Raw genomic sequence first — 17,038 nt, forward strand, 5'->3', positions numbered from 1 at the left:
TAGCATGTACTACAATTAGAGCCATCCTATAAATTGACATTTCAGCACTTCAGAGACATTCTTAAACGCTTAAGGTGGCTTAATGCATTAAAACATGTTTTTAAAAGATCAAACTCAGTTGAAGACATTACAGCATAATATTTAAAGACAAGCATTTGAGTTGTTGAGCGCAACATATTTAACCCTTGTATGGTGTTTGGGTATGTTGGACCCGTTTTCATTTTTTATCAAAAGAAAAATTATATGATTAATTATTTTTTCAAGGCTAATAAAAGTGTGGAAACTGTAGGTCTTGTGTACCTTTACTCTGTCCTCCTCCTGTCAGTGTGTGTGTGTGTGTGTGTGTGAGTGAGTGTGAGTTTTGTGTTTCTGCACCTGGTCACAGCATTGATGCAAAATTTAAAAAACAAATACAAAAATTAAAGCACGAATACTGTCTGCTCTCACATTCCCGCTCATTTTCCCTCTGTCTTGCGGGAACCAATCTTTCTTTTCTCATACTCTATCCCATCTTCGAATTGGGCATGGGACACAATAAATAATAATAAATAATAAGCTTTGCCAGTGTGGTGAAAATTGTAGGTTCTGTGTACCTTCACTCTGTCCGGGCCTGCTGTTATTTTGTGTGTGTGTGTGTGTGTGTGTGTGTGTTCTTTTTTTATATGGTTTATGAGGACACAAGTATATAATGGGTATTACAACATAAACATGGTTTACGCAGGAGGAAAATGGTGATGTACCATCCACCCGACCTACAGAACTACCATTTGCAGAGCCTGAAGTAAGTTTTATGCTGTTGCAGTATAGTATCTCGTTGCAAGAGAGAGAGAGAAGTGGTAGTAAAATTCCTGATCTTTTCATTATTCAAGGTTGCGGCTACCAGCAACAAAAAGAAGAGCTGCGAAATGTGTAGACCCAAGATGGACAGAAAAACACAATATACATGCATCAAGTGCTAGAAGTACATATGTAACACACACACACAGTAAAACTCTGCCCCGCATGTGTTGTATACACTGGTATGTAAAGGCAATTTGTTCAATGGGGCTGATGTGTCATCTAGACTGACATAGCTACTGTGTGTGTTCAGCTTGTGTTGTGTAAACTGACCTGAATTGGTTAAATTTCTAATGAAGTTCAAATAAATAAAAATCAATAGTCAATGTAAATTTGTTGAAATTTTCCACTAATATCTTGATTATAATTGATTTTTTATGTCATTTTAGTAAATAATAAACAAAAAAAATGAGTAGCACTTTAATTCTTAAATGGGATCTAACAAAGGTAAAGAGAAAATGACTTAATGCATTAAACCATTGTTTTTAAAAATATCAGACTCAATCAATATTATTAATAAATCATTCTATGCACAGACAAGCAGATGAGCCCAGAATAGAATGTAATGCTTTTAATAATGGTAGCCTTGGCAACAAAGAAACAGTTTTTTACTTTCTCCGTTTGTGTACATCCTCATGGGGTTCAGAAAATATTTTTTTCCATGCACATTAATTTTACACTTTTATAATTACAGTGCATACTTTTTATTTTACGCTAAAAAAAAAAAAGTTAAATGTGGCAACATGCCTCATAGGTAGGGTATAGTGTAACAGTTAAGGGGCACATTGTAACATGGCCATATGGCAGCTTAAAGTGTTATCTGATCTAATGAAAAAAAAAAAAAAAAAAACGGGTGGAAGGAACACATGGCAAAGAGCGCTCCAAAATCCTGGAGGGTGGATTTATTTACAAAAGATGAACGCAAAGAAGTAGAATGGTGCTGGAGTGAGGGCGCTGCGTGTTCCTTTCCAGTGGTTCCATGCAGCGCTAGTGGTGGGGCAGAGACAAGACGTTAGTTTTCAGCATTTGCACGGCTTATCTGGCCGTGGGCAAATGAGCTGAAGCTGTGGCCGATCAGCCCTTGATGAGCGGGAGCAGGTGCTCCTTGTCCGTTTTCAGGGCAACACTAATAGTCGCTCGTCACACACAGATATGTAAATAAAAATATTTTACAAAAATATATTTAAATATTTGATTTTGGCTTTTTTATATTTTCCACATATATTAAACATATGTAAATATATTTTTATTGGAAATATTTACATATATTTATTTGCCATATATGTAAATACATTTAGATATCAGACTATGTAAATATATTCATTCGGAATATATGTCTATATATTAATTTCTAATATTTATTAACATATTACATCTATGTACATTTAAATATATTTTATATTATAAATATTTACATATATTTATTTGCCATATATGTAAATACATTTAGATATCAGACTATGTAAATATATTAATTAGCAAAATATGTCTATGTATTAATTTCTAATATTTGTTAACATATTACATTTCAGTACACACACTTGCAAAAATGAGCAGTACATTCAGATGACAAAACACATAGGCTATTATAGAAAAACAAGAATTTTATTGATATTGACAAAAGAGTGCACATAAACTCCACAATTAAAACAAATGAAACCAGCAACTTTACTGAAATTGCTATTATTAATACTAAAGGATGATGCTAAAACCTGAAATTTGTACATTTTTTAATTAATGAAATAAAGTCTGTGTAAAAAACAAACAAACAAACAATAAAAAAACACCTGTTTTATAGTTGTCTAATAGGCTGCATTTACACTGCAGGTCTTGATGCCCAAATCCGATTTTCTGACTATATCCAGTTTTTTTGACGACCCGCTTAAATCATCTTTTAAAAGTGTCCCGTATCCGATTTTTGCATTTACACTATACACTGCTGAAACTACCAAACATAGACTTTCTGACCTGGAAAAGGAAGTAAAACAGCACGAAATACAATGGATGCAGATGCAAATAAAATTATACAGTGTTTTGCTTTCCACAATATTTTGAAAAGTCAACTAAAAAATCAGCAAAACATTGGTCTCGTATGGCAGAGAAAAAAAGAGGAGCCCTTGTTGCAGCCTGGGCGAATTTCGCGCCTATAATAAGTCATGTGATCTCAGTTGGTGGTGTCCACCTGAGTTGACGTCACTTTTTTAATGACGTACAACTCGCATTTACTGTGGAATATCCGATTTGTCTGCTTACATGTCACACGGAAATGCACATATCCGATTCAAATCTGATTTATTACCACATATGAATGAGGCCTGAATCCGATCTGAGAACATCGGAATCCATGCGTTTTTTTTTTCCTGCTTCCACGTTCACCGGTCATATCCAATCTGTGGCACATGAGAGGAAAAAAATCAGATTTGGGTCACTTGAACCATGCAGTGTAAATGGGGCCATAGAGAGGGTGAAGGAAGAACATCCAAACCCTGCCCCTGAATCCTTCGAGATTTTTATGAATTTATATAATGGTGTTTTTTTCATAAAGTAAAGGCAGTGGCAATATTAACATGACAATCAAATTAAATATTATATAATAAATTATTAAAATATCTGATAAACTTTTGAATGTTTTTCTTACTAGTCAGATGGTTCATAGTGCCTGGAGAAGTTATTCAACAAGAGGTCCACTCCAACTCTGCTGCATGGTCTTCAGCTTGGAAGAATATAGGAAAACAAGCAATTTGCACAGAGCCAATAATACATAGTATACAATGTCATATTTATTAAGAATAAACTACAGCAGAGGTGAAATGCAAACAATAGAGAGAATAATGTACAGAACATCCTACAAAAAGTCTTAAGAAAAGATAATTTATGTTTTTAGGTTTTAAAGTTGCTTTGATGATATAGGTGATCACAATGTTTATTGTGGAAAAAAAGCATTTTAAGTTATTTAATAAGGTTTCTCAGATCACCTTTGTTTCCTATATCTCTATCAGCAGCTCCCATTAGACGGCTTTTTCCCGACACTACTAAAACCCCAGTACAATTTTTATTCAATTTTTGACTACTCTACAATGACAGATAAAAACATGTTTGGAATAGTTTCAGTCCATTATATATATATATATATATATATATATATATATATATATATATATATATATATATATATATATATATATCTTTTAGATTTGTAATGTTTTTATTGGATTCTCTTATGCTCTTCAAGGCTGTATTTATTTAATCAAAAATACAGAAAAACAGTAATATTGTGAAGAATTTCGAATTTTGGTTTCCTATCTTATTATAGTTTAAAAATCATTTGTATTAATTTATTCAGTGACGCAGCACTGTATTTTCAGTATAATTACTCCAGTCTTCAGTGTCACATGATCCTTTAGAAATCCTTCTAATATGCTGAGTTATAATCAGTGTTGATAATATTATCAACTGTTGTGCTGCTTAATATTTTATGGAACCTATGTTCCATAAATAAAATAAAAAGTTAAATACAACAGAATTTATTTAAAATATTAATTTTAACAATATTCTAAAAATATATTTTTTTTATCCATTTTATACCTACATGTTTGCTGAATAAAAGTATTCTTTTAAACAGCACAACTGTTTCCAACGTTGATAATAAATCAGCTTAATTTAATGCTTTATGATTGATCATAATGATGCTCACGATTTAGCATGGCTTTACAGGAATAAATTATATTTTAAAGTATATTAAAATATAATACTTTCACAAAATATTTCACAAAATATTTTTTTTTCTTTATTTTGTCAATTTTTTTATTATCTATGTGTTGTTGTTTTCTCAGTGTTCTGGAAGCTTGTGACACTAAAACAAATTCCTTGTATGTGCAAACATACGTGACAATAAAGCTCTTTCTGACTCTGATTTGCGTGTGTGTAATAGCGATACAGTAGGCCTAATGCAGTACAAATGGAAATGGTTATTTTTCAATTAAAGATAACTTAAAGAGTTAATGGACTGCTTTGGGTGCTTGGCACTTCATTGGTAATTTTGTGTTTTAAGAATGACATTCAAGGTTAAGAGTACACTGTAATTTATTTAAATATAAATTGTTTCATCTAGGTATTTAACATTACCTAAATTAAAGAAAGAAGACTTTCCTTATTGATTATGTCTTCCCTCAGGTAAAATGCACGCTTTCTTGCATGGCTGGATGTTGGAATTACGTTGTCTGCATTCTCCCAAACTGATTAGCTGAAGTAGAAATGCAGACGTTAAACCTTACTCTGTTAGCTGGCTAGCACTTTTTCGAGGGATTTCAGAACAGCGTAACAGATATTTTAGTGAATGCCTCCGTTAGCGCAAGTCCAGCTCGCTGTGAAGGGAGATTGAGCAGAGGCCAGCCGGCAGAGGATTCCCCTCAGCCTCATTCGAACGGCTATGCTTACAAATCAAACACTTGTGAAAAAAAAGAAAAAATGATTCTCAGCTTAGAGTTTGATATTCGTATGGACTAGGAGGTCATATGGTATTTGCCTAAAATACGGGACAAACTGCGGCCTTATAGCTTTCATAATGCTTCTTTGATGCCTTAAATACAGGACAATTCCATATTATACAGAACGGTTGGCAACCCTAATTAACAGTACAGTGCATACTTTTAGGTTAAATTAATTAGCTTTTTTAATTCATCCATCAACAAATTGCCAGCAAAACATTTACAAAGCTATAAAAAACCTCATCTACACATAATATGTGATTAAAATCCCAAACTTTCCTAAAGAAGAGCTCAAATCTATAGCTAGCTTACCTCTTATAGTTAGCCTCTGTTAGTTCACGGTTGTGATGATAATGGACTTATTCCCATGACAATGAACCATTTGTGTAAAGTAAATATTCAACAGAAGCATGTCAGTTACATGTAAGAAAGTGTCAGTAAAAGTTGTATGTATTATTTGTGTAATTTTAGGGACTAAACTTAATAAAAACAACTTAGTAAAAACAACCGTTAGAGAGGAAGTAGTTTGCTACTTGTCAGCTGAGCTGCCGCCCGGTTTCCATGGTATCTCCCTCCACACAGTTTAAATGCACCTCGAATGCGCATGCCCATCAAACACATTACACAGCGTTTATATATAATATAATATAATATAATATAATATAATATAATATAATATAATATAATATAATATAATATAATAATAGCTTTAAAAATGGTAAACATAGTGTAGAAACTAAATGCATTGCTACACTACAAAAACACATGGCTGGATGTTGGAATTACGTTGTCTGCATTCTCCCAAACTGATTAGCTGAAGTAGAAATGCAGACGTTAAACCTTACTCTGTTAGCTGGCTAGCACTTTTTCGAGGGATTTCAGAACAGCGTAACAGATATTTTAGTGAATGCCTCCGTTAGCGCAAGTCCAGCTCGCTGTGAAGGGAGATTGAGCAGAGGCCAGCCGGCAGAGGATTCCCCTCAGCCTCATTCGAACGGCTATGCTTACAAATCAAACACTTGTGAAAAAAAAGAAAAAATGATTCTCAGCTTAGAGTTTGATATTCGTATGGACTAGGAGGTCATATGGTATTTGCCTAAAATACGGGACAAACTGCGGCCTTATAGCTTTCATAATGCTTCTTTGATGCCTTAAATACAGGACAATTCCATATTATACAGAACGGTTGGCAACCCTAATTAACAGTACAGTGCATACTTTTAGGTTAAATTAATTAGCTTTTTTAATTCATCCATCAACAAATTGCCAGCAAAACATTTACAAAGCTATAAAAAAACTCATCTACACATAATATGTGATTAAAATCCCAAACTTTCCTAAAGAAGAGCTCAAATCTATAGCTAGCTTACCTCTTATAGTTAGCCTCTGTTAGTTCACGGTTGTGATGATAATGGACTTATTCCCATGACAATGAACCATTTGTGTAAAGTAAATATTCAACAGAAGCATGTCAGTTACATGTAAGAAAGTGTCAGTAAAAGTTGTATGTATTATTTGTGTAATTTTAGGGACTAAACTTAATAAAAACAACTTAGTAAAAACAACCGTTAGAGAGGAAGTAGTTTGCTACTTGTCAGCTGAGCTGCCGCCCGGTTTCCATGGTATCTCCCTCCACACAGTTTAAATGCACCTCGAATGCGCATGCCCATCAAACACATTACACAGCGTTTATATATAATATAATATAATATAATATAATATAATATAATATAATATAATATAATATAATATAATATAATATAATATAATATAATATAATATAATATAATAATAGCTTTAAAAATGGTAAACATAGTGTAGAAACTAAATGCATTGCTACACTACAAAAACACATTGATTCAAAGTTATTTGAGGCATGAATATAATTTCACAAATAGCCTATGTAAACACACACGTAGCCTATGTATTTTTAAAATTTATTTCCAAAATATATTTCAATATATTTAACAGTGCTTCACACATATGTGAATATATTAAATTTCCATATGGGTAATGAACACTTATTTTCATGAACCTTGCAAACTTAGTTGAATCCAGCTGAGAGATCTTGTGAAGTGTGCATTTTTATCCAGCATCATCTCGTATTCTCTGTGTGACGGTCGGTCTGTGTGAATTAAATGCTTTAAACTTTAAACTCGTGACTTTCTGTTGACTTTCTTTTTAATTATATTTTTATTAAATGCTTATATATTTGTGAAAAATCTAAAGTATAAGTATGCTTGTTTTACACATTTATTTTGTAATCCATTGTCAAATGATTTCAAATTTCTTAAATATTAATAATAATGATAATAAAAATATCATTAATAATAATATCATCAAAAAATATATATATTATTATTTTAAGAAAATAATAATAATCTTAATTAATTTAATATAAATTATTTAAAAGTTTGTTAACCTTTTCAACCATTTAGCATTAAACATTTTTAACGTGAATGAGGTAGATTTTTTCCAGATTCAAGAGAGAGGAAAGGAGAGGAAAAGAGAAATAGAAGGAAAGACATCATCCTTCCTTCCAAGACTGAGAACTGGACATACAGCAATGAAGTTTTAGTATAGTTTTTATAAGATAGAGGTTATCATGAATCAGGAAAAGTGTCACAAATGTGAACAATTGGAAAGTGTGAAGCAAAACATTTTTTAATATTCTGCATATGAGAGGGAGAGATTTCAATTAATTCAAGAATTAGGATGGATGGGAGTTGATAATATTTATTTAAATGTATTGTTAGGAAATGGGTAAAAGCAATCAAGAGTGCATGAAATATTTTTTAAATACCTAAACACAGGAACAATAGGTACAATCTATTTTTTTCTGTAATATGTATTTATTTATTTATTGTTTCTTTCTTCCAAATCTACACACACTCCACAATGTAGATCAGTAGGTGGCGGTAAACCACCATAAAACACTAGAAGAAGATGTGGTGGTTTGTCCGTATCGCGTCGACACGTTAAAGGGGAAACCTTTAACATAACATAACCATTTCAAGAGGAGAATAAATAGCCTTTAATACTCAAACTGCCGCGGATCTCTCAACGTTTCTTGGTAAGATTGTATTTTCCGTCTTCCCGTTGAGTTCGCGCTGTTAGGCAGTTCAGAGAGAGTTTGTTTGAGCAGACACGTGACTCTCAGCAGAGCTGAGACAGTGACGAGGATACATTTGAAACCTCGGGACGTGTTTTATGTGTATCGCTGTCTAAGTCTGATTTAACACAGAGAGTATTTAACACAGAGAGTAAAGTGATTATCGATTTTTGCAGCCAGTAACAGAATGTAAATGTGCTCAGCTAGATCAGATGTGTGAGAACAGGAGCTGGTCTACGTGTTCAGATGCAGGTGTGCTGTTACTGTATCTCCTGCCGTAGAAGACACTCTCTCTGCAGAGACACTGGTGCCAGGAACACACAAGTATCTTTGGGCCAGCGTGGAAATCAGAGGAGACCTCATCTGACTCTTACTCCTCCAGCTGAGAGGGTCCTGGGAGAGAGGAGTGATGGAGCACTACTGGTCACTTCTTCAGCTCTGGCATGAGCAGACATAGGCTGCTGCTGGACTCTAGCACCAGATGATACTCCAGCAGAGAAGATGATGACTTTCTTCTGTTAGAAGGGCTTTGCTGTTGCTCCTCCTCAGTGGAGTCTTCCAGTCTTCTTCTCTTCAACTCTCACCTCCTGCTGTAGGTAAACACAATGAGAAGAACAGGTGAATACAAAAGCATTACATTTTTAAATCATTATGTTTAATCCGAACAACATTTTGAACAAACTTGTCAAAACACAAATGTACTTTATTTTTCAATATAAAAACCTTGTATTATTATAGAATTTGTTGTTGTTATTATTATGAAATCATAAACCCAGAGTGACATTTGACATGAAGTAAAATAGCAGAATGACCTCTAGTGATGCAGCCTCAATCACTCTTCCATACATCTCCTCTCTCTCCTCCACAGGGAAAAAAGGCAGGCCCTTGAATCACAGACGCTGTGAACAGAGTGCTTCTCTCTTGCTCACTTGTATCTATTGCTGAGGTCTCCACTGGTGGTTTGCTTTGTCTCCGGGACCACTGATGACTCTCCGGTGCTGTTCTACGTGTCCTGGATGAATTGAGCTTGCAAAGGAGCAATCAAACAGATGGTGGGACTGCTCTCATCTGACATGAGAGTAGTTGCATCGTTCATTGGCTTTAGGGCCTTGATAATATCGTATGTATTTGAGATGTCTGCTCTTCTGAGCGTGTAGATGTCAGACTCTCCTCTCATTACCTGAGGAGACTGTAATGCAGCAGAGACTGCAAGCTGTTACTCCACAAACCTGTCATCCATCTCATACACACTATTCCACTGGTACACACATCTGTTTTTAGCCTGTGTTTCGACAGACCAAGTAGAATCTGCTTCTATTCAAGCTGGTGTTTTGCAGGGGTACTGCGGTGAAAATAGGTAGTAATGCATCTCACCCTACCTAGTAGCCTTGACAAAGTGGGCAACTTGAGCACTGATAAGAGGCCAGATTTAGCTTGTGGGCAGACCACTTCACATGCAGGAAATTACACTGTTCAGCAGAAACAACCATGCTGTATTCATTATCAGTGACTAAAACTAAATCTCTTTGGTCACACATATTTTAGGGTCCAATTCTGACTATTAGCCAACCATTAACTATGACTTTTGCCTAAATTAACTCCTTATTTGCTGCTTATTAATAGTTTATAAGGTAGTTGTTAAGTTTAGGGTATTGGGTAGGATTATGTATGTCATCAATTTTATGTACTTTATAAGCACTAATAAACAGCCAATATGTTAATAATAGACATGCTAATAAGCAACTAGTTATTAGTGTGAATCGGACCCTATACTAAAGTGTTACCATCTTTTTTAGTGATCTTCCATTCCTCCACTACATTCTTTAACAGCTCAGCCATATCTGCACCTGTGTGCTTCTCATTCACTGCTGTTGTCTGGAGCACATGAGACGCTAGCTGCCACTCATCAGTTACGGTGACAAGATTCTGTGGTAATGGATGTCCACACATCACGTTACAGCTATCCCACCCGCCTTCTTCAGTGATTCCATGACTTTCATGAGTGTGGGGATCACGGTGTCTGTAAAATATCTCTGATTGGACGTTGTATCTCAACTCCAAAGTGTGCAACATATAAAATAAAAGTTGCGATCGATTGTGTAATGAGCTTTGCCCTTTCTGAGCCAGGTGGAAGCTTTTTTTTATTAAATATTTTTTTAAATCGATTTTTGACATTTGTGAATAGATTCAGAATGGTCCAGGTCCACATCGTGATGCATCTAATAATACATTTTTTCCCCACCCCTGCTGTCACCTCAAGTGTGCTAACACAGACACGCGTTTGTTTAATCTGACATGTGATTAGAGAAGTACTGTGTGGTGAGGGTCATTAATAAAGTTTAATAAAACCCCTCAGTGTTTGGTGTGTTTTCACAGGTCATGGCGTCTGTGGATGATATTGAGGACCTGGTGACCTCCCATGACCTCACTCCTCACAAGCGTCAGTGTGCTCGGAGCAACATCATGCCTAGTCCATGCAAACACACGCTCCAGCTCGCAGCAGAAGAGCTTCAGACCGACAGGTCAGACGCCTCCAACTTAAGGAGAATCTTTTTAATCTTTCTGAGTCTGAAATTATGTTTATCTCTCCACTGATTCTGCACTGTAAAAAAAATCTTTTGTTGACTTAACTCATTATTTTTTGTTATCTTTTTGCATTGGTTTTTTTGAGTTAACCTAACTTATTTGGAAAAGTTTACCTGACAAATTTGGAAAGGTTGACCTGACAAGTTATAAAGTACAATGAACTGATTTAATTTAGTTAAGTAAACTTAGAACTTAAGTTCAGCCAACTAAAGTTAAGTCATCTAAACTACATCCAGTAAGTTCAGCCAACTGAAGCAGTGTTTTCTAAACTACATCCAGTAAGTTCAGCCAACTAAAGTAGTGTTTTCTAAACTACATCCAGTAAGTTCAGCCAACTAAAGCAGTGTTATGAAACTTTAAAACCTGCAGCTGTTCCAAAAAATGAATTACTTGGAACATTAATTTGTAAAATACATTTAATTAAAAACAAATGTATGGCAAATTAACGATCACAAATACAATTTTCAACACAAAATGTATTGGAATAAACTCCTAAAAACACCAACCTCATTCAAAGGTGTTTTACACCTGTCTCAATGCACGTTTTGTGGATTAATCTGTTATATAACATTAAACAAGATCACCCCACAGCATTCAATATAGAAACATCCTTCATTCCAAAAGAAAATGTTTAAACATTGTTAAACGCATTATAGATATATGAATTGGCTTAAATGCCATTTTGATATAAACTAAGATATCAATTATTTATGCTCTCAAGCCTCAAATTCATCAATTAAACTAAACACTTTAAAATGCCAATCCCATATATATACATATAGAAATATCCTGTTCACAACATTCCTTTCAAAAAGAAACTCTGAAAAGCATTAAGACATTAAAAGACATATGAATTGGTTTCATACCACTTTAATCTCAACGTAGCTGATGCTTTAACAAATTCATCAATTAATCTTAAAAAAAAAAAAAAAAAGGAAATGGCAATGGTTGCAGGCACTTCACCGCATTAGTTTGTTTTTAGTCCATGAACTTTTGCAGAGCAGCTTTCCCCATCAATGTTCATGAAGATCCACTGGATCACCTCAAAGGTGTATCGCAGCTCTTTGGGAAAGTTGATGGTTAAAGCGTAAAGCAGTCCAAACAATGTGACAAAGGCATTTGGAATGTTTTGGAGATACACAATGAAAATTTCCCCTTCCAGCAGTGTTAATTTTGACACAAAATTTTAATTTAGTTTTAGTCTTAGTCTTTTGACTATAATTCTTTTTAGTTTTAGTCAAGTTTTAGTCATCTGATTTGTTTTAATTTTAGTCTTATTTTAGTTAAATTGCTTGGTATTTTAAAATAAGACTAAAATCAATAACAGATTTACTAGACAATTTTTTACAGCTGGTATAGGAAACAAACTTAACCAAAATATATAAAACACAAATTCAACTTTATTTCAACACAACTGTGTCTTTATTTCGATTCAAAAGCTTTTATGCAGCAACAAACACTGTCATGATAATGTAAATAATAACTAGCTGCCAATTGACCATCAATAAAAGAAAAATAAAGTTAGGTCCAGGACCTTAAAGCTTACAGCTGAGCTGAACAATAAGTGCATACATTTAAAGTAAATATTTAATAAGTTGGGTGGATAAAAAAAGTAACAAGATTTTATAAGGTATTCATTTGTCTAGCAATATTGTATGTTTTAAATACTACAATATTGCTAGATTAGTATGTATAATGATAGGATGTGAACATTCACGTTTCACATGACTAATATAGAAATATTTGTGATATTGTCAACAAGTAGAACATTATAAAATATACTAAACATTAGTATTAATCAAATGTATGTATCATAATATTACGTATTAGTATTGTGCTCTCATCTAACTTGAAGAAGGGGCTATTTTACAGTACTTTTCAGTTCGTAATATTTAATGCTACAATATCTACGCACTGCAGTCTTCCAATTTTGCTTAGCTCAATAACCAAAAGAACATCGTTGTGAAATTACATTTGAGAAAATGTCCGGGTGGCTCGTCTGTAAATGTCTTTTCAAATTGGTTGTGTTCTTGCCACGAATGACCGCTCCGCGTGCTTTACAGTTTGTTTTGTTTTGTTCGTCGTCAAACGTGAAGTGAGCTGTGGACATTTTGTCGCTCTTTTAGACATCACCTCTTCGAATGCCGTCTTCCCGGGAGCTCATTTAAAAACTGAAAACCTTCGCTTCACGTCTCAATAAGTCAGGCTCTGATTGGTTCTCTTCTCTCATGCAGTCTCGCCTGTTCCGTTTTGCCGGTTCTTTTGCTCATTCCTCGCATCTCTCCCGTCTGCTGATTTGATTTTCGTCACAGTCTATTTTCGTCTCGTCCTTTATTCGTTGACGATAATATCAATCAATTTAGTCATAGTTTTAGTCTCCATCAGTGCCTTCTATTTTAGTTTTCGTTTCGTTTTCGTCCGCAAAAATATATTTGTGACGAAAATAATGACGAAAATATTTAGTCAATGAAATTAACACTGCCTTCCAGTATCACAGCCATATTCACAAAGTGTCTTGGAAGGCACAATCTTGTCTGGTGTCCTCGCTGATTGACAAGATGCCCAACTTGACACTCTGAACAACATTGATCTCATTGTCAGTCAGCTGAAAGAGAGAGAGAGAAAGATTAAAGATTTAGCGGTAGACTTGAACTTTCATTACCACATTAAACATTCATTTTAAATGCCGTAAATACCGGTTTACATTTTGGTAGTGTATTTTTTTTTACGGTCCATGCCAATAAAATGTTTGTCTATGCCATTCTAATTTTTACAATTAAAGCTATTCAAGTAATCTGATGACTATTCTTCTACTTTTTATAAAAAATTAAAAACAGGAAAAATTCCTGATAGATGGCGATGTCACTTCATCAAAAACCACCTACACATACGCGCATTACGTTACCATTTTTTTAGATTCTTTTTTTTTTTTTTTACATGAGACGGTAACAACTTTTTTTTTTTTTTACTTTGTAAAGTTTTCAGCCCCAAGTTTTAGAATAGAAGTTATTGATAAAGGATTATTTGCTTGTAAAAATGTTAGTATGCAGTTTTCATACGCAAATTCATTTGTACACATACTTGTCGAATGAGATCCAGTTTACTTGGTACTTTTTTGTCTTCATTGACAGCTAAATGATTTGAAACAATAGTAATTTTTGAAAATTCAGAACAATTCAACACAATTCACAATTAAAATCTATGATTCACAATTAATGATTTGATTCAGCATTTTGCATTTTTTAATATTGGGAAATGAGTTTGGATTTACTGATCAGTCACATAACAAAATGTAAAACCAACATGAAAATTAATCGTAATATTCCTGAAATAATCGTGCTGTGATATTTTTGCTATATCACACGACCACCTCTAGTTGAAAGATAAAATATGATATAGCAATACAATACATTTTAACAGGCACAATTAAGTATAAAATAACTGAAGGAAAGCCAAATAATGATTCATATTCTTGTGATTTCAGTGAAAATACAGGCATCTATAATCAGTATCACCAAAATATAAAAAGCACCAAATAAAAGCATCACTATCATACTAAAGTGATATTGGTGCATCCTTATTCCAGTGTTAACATAGTAGGGGCATAACAGTTCTTGGTTTTAAAAAAAAAAGTCGAACCATTAAATTCTCCACATGCTCAAAAGAAAGTGGACAAAACAGTCGCTCTTTGCAAACTTTGTTAAATGTGAGTGTCGTATGCTCTAATATGATCAGTCCTTTACGGAGTCATCACCCAGGTGTTGACAGCACACAATCACAGGTGAGACTTGAACAGCACACACTGATATCAGTGTTTAAACTAAACTCCGTTCTGCATGTTTTAAGCATTGCCAATTTAAACATTTAAATCAAGAATAAGTGAATGATAATTTATGTGAGCTGCATGAAGTGCCCATTCAGTCAGTGGCCAAACATTGACATTGCACATTGCATAGATTAAATATAAATTAATCCTTATTTAAGCACAGATCAAACAGCAAACTCTTTGAGTGATTTTGAGTGCAGTTTATCTGCTGTCAATTTACGTTTGTGGTTTTAGGGAGAAACAAAAGCACAACTCTGAAGGAATGGAAGGTGTGCTGGAAGTGATGCAACCTCGTTTATCTTGCTTTATCGTTGGAAGCCAAAAACTAATTGTATATCTCTATTATTATCTTTAATTACTGCCTTATATTTTTTTTGTACTTTCAAATGCAGGGAGACCCTTAAACTTCAGACAACAATGTTGTGTTCTCAAATAACACACACAGGCATCACTGAAACATGCAGTGTGTCAGTTAACGCCTGCACTAATTCCTCTGTCTGATCGTGCTAAAAAAGCTCTAACTTTAATAATGTTCAACCAAGGGATTGTGGGTTGTGCCATATATGATCACACACACAATTTGGGAATTTGCAGGCATATTTTATTCTTTTTATTTGCCATGTCTCTTCTTTCTTCCTCTTCCCCTTCTTCTTCTTTTTCTGTTCTGAATTTGCCGCGCTTGCATCTCTAAGCAACGGTAAACAGGACAGCACAACGCGGCATTAATTCACTTATTGAGATACAAAAAAATGTTATTTAAAAAAGCAAGAGAAGGATTGCTTTTGACATTAAATGACAATCTTTTGAAAACGGGAGAAATTCGGGAGAAAGGTCGGTCCGGGAGATTTTCGGGAGGGGCATTGAAATTCGGGAGTCTCCCGGAAAAATCGGGAGGGTTGGCATGTATGCTGTGAGTCAACATGAGAAAGTACAATGAGCGAATCTTCTATGTGCATAAATACACTCAATAACCGTACATTCGTGACAACATCGTGTGTAATTCTTCACATTATTAAGATTTCTTAAAACAAGAACAAAAGCACGACGAAATGGCTCAACGCCGCGCAGGATCCAAACTCTGAATAGTAATAACGAAAACTGTGACATTTCAAACCATAGATATATTATTTGTCATTTCTATCACCCATATTGATTTAATTTGACAGTTAACGGTACTTTTTAAAATTCAAATATTGTGGTGAAAACGTACCTATATCTGGCGCTCTGAAGTGATGGTAAAAAGGTGAGGTAAAAATCCGGTTTGGTCCAGTTGGTGAACGAACAGCTTTTAATCAACTTGACTGAACCTGTGAGTCAACAACACGAAGTAAAATGAGCGAGTCTTCTATGTCCAAAACGCTTATTATGAACTAAAGACTTAAAACAATCCACTAGCATAATATAAAATGTCACACTTACTCTGTATCACTCTATTTCTTCTGAGACACGTGTGGTCCAACATGGAAAATCCAGTTTCCGCTGGCTTCTCTCAAATTCTCAGAGGAAAAAAATAGCCGCGTTCGACTTGAAGCAGCGCTGTATGACACCAAAGTACCGCGAGAGCGATAAGAGAGCACACGGATCCAATGCATTCGAATCGCTCTCGCGGTACTTTGATGTCACAGTGATCAATTGATTCAGCGAATCATCTTGAGTGGTTCATTTTTATGAATCGCTCAATTCCGCCAATGATAAATTGGAATCTGACCATGAATAAAAACTGAAGCAGCTAGACAAATTGTAGGTGTAATTTAATTAATCTGTGCTCATAACTGTAAATTACAGGAATGTTTTTAACCTGTTAACCTGACCCCCCATTATGGGACTCACAGATGAAGTACTATATCAAACTTATAATTGTAATAGTTTCCTACTTCAGTGTGTTACAAACATGTCTACACCCCCCACCCCCCAAATATAAGAAAATATATTTCCCAATAGTATTGAAGGCTTCAACAAACTATTTAGTCAGTAAACATACCACTGCATAGATTTTTTCAATTATAAAACACTAGACAGAAACTTAGATATCATATAAATGATTTATTTGAGCACTAGAAAAATACAATAAGAATAATTTGAGTAAGAAAAATAATAATAATAATAAAAAATAAAAAAAAAGATTTAACTTTGTTTGCCCATTACAGAACTTCCTGAGATTGCTAAAAATGCATCTTTTACAATGAATTA

General features: G+C 34.3%; 1 protein-coding gene and 2 long non-coding RNA genes across 5 annotated transcripts in view; 1 reads left to right on the top strand and 2 right to left on the bottom strand.

The window, feature by feature from the left end:
• Window positions 1–2,669: 2,669 nt before the first annotated feature.
• LOC113092499 (uncharacterized) lies at window positions 2,670–5,879 on the bottom strand. Its single transcript, XR_003287574.1, has 3 exons — window positions 5,637–5,879; window positions 3,476–3,550; window positions 2,670–3,227 (listed from the first exon to the last, which is right to left on the bottom strand). It is a non-coding gene; the product is annotated as an uncharacterized LOC113092499 (long non-coding RNA).
• Window positions 5,880–8,261: 2,382 nt separating this feature from the next.
• Window positions 8,262–17,038, top strand: part of LOC113092497 (threonylcarbamoyladenosine tRNA methylthiotransferase-like) — a 90,871-nt gene continuing 82,094 nt past the window's right edge. Inside the window, exons 1-4 of one of the 3 annotated variants that reach the window (XM_026258127.1) lie at window positions 8,262–8,397; window positions 8,640–9,054; window positions 9,305–9,488; window positions 10,813–10,958. In XM_026258127.1, coding sequence (XP_026113912.1) covers window positions 9,486–9,488; window positions 10,813–10,958 — 149 coding nt within the window. In that variant the 5' untranslated portion in view covers window positions 8,262–8,397; window positions 8,640–9,054; window positions 9,305–9,485. Of the gene's footprint in view, window positions 9,055–9,304; window positions 9,489–10,812; window positions 10,959–17,038 lie in introns of all 3 variants that reach the window. The other 2 variants (XM_026258125.1, XM_026258126.1) reach the window with 2 other exon arrangements.
• LOC113092498 (uncharacterized) lies at window positions 13,414–16,373 on the bottom strand. Its single transcript, XR_003287573.1, has 3 exons — window positions 16,268–16,373; window positions 16,059–16,155; window positions 13,414–13,627 (listed from the first exon to the last, which is right to left on the bottom strand). It is a non-coding gene; the product is annotated as an uncharacterized LOC113092498 (long non-coding RNA).

This window comes from Carassius auratus, unplaced genomic scaffold (genome assembly GCF_003368295.1).
Source record: "Carassius auratus strain Wakin unplaced genomic scaffold, ASM336829v1 scaf_tig00214606, whole genome shotgun sequence".
Lineage (NCBI taxonomy): Eukaryota > Metazoa > Chordata > Actinopteri > Cypriniformes > Cyprinidae > Carassius > Carassius auratus.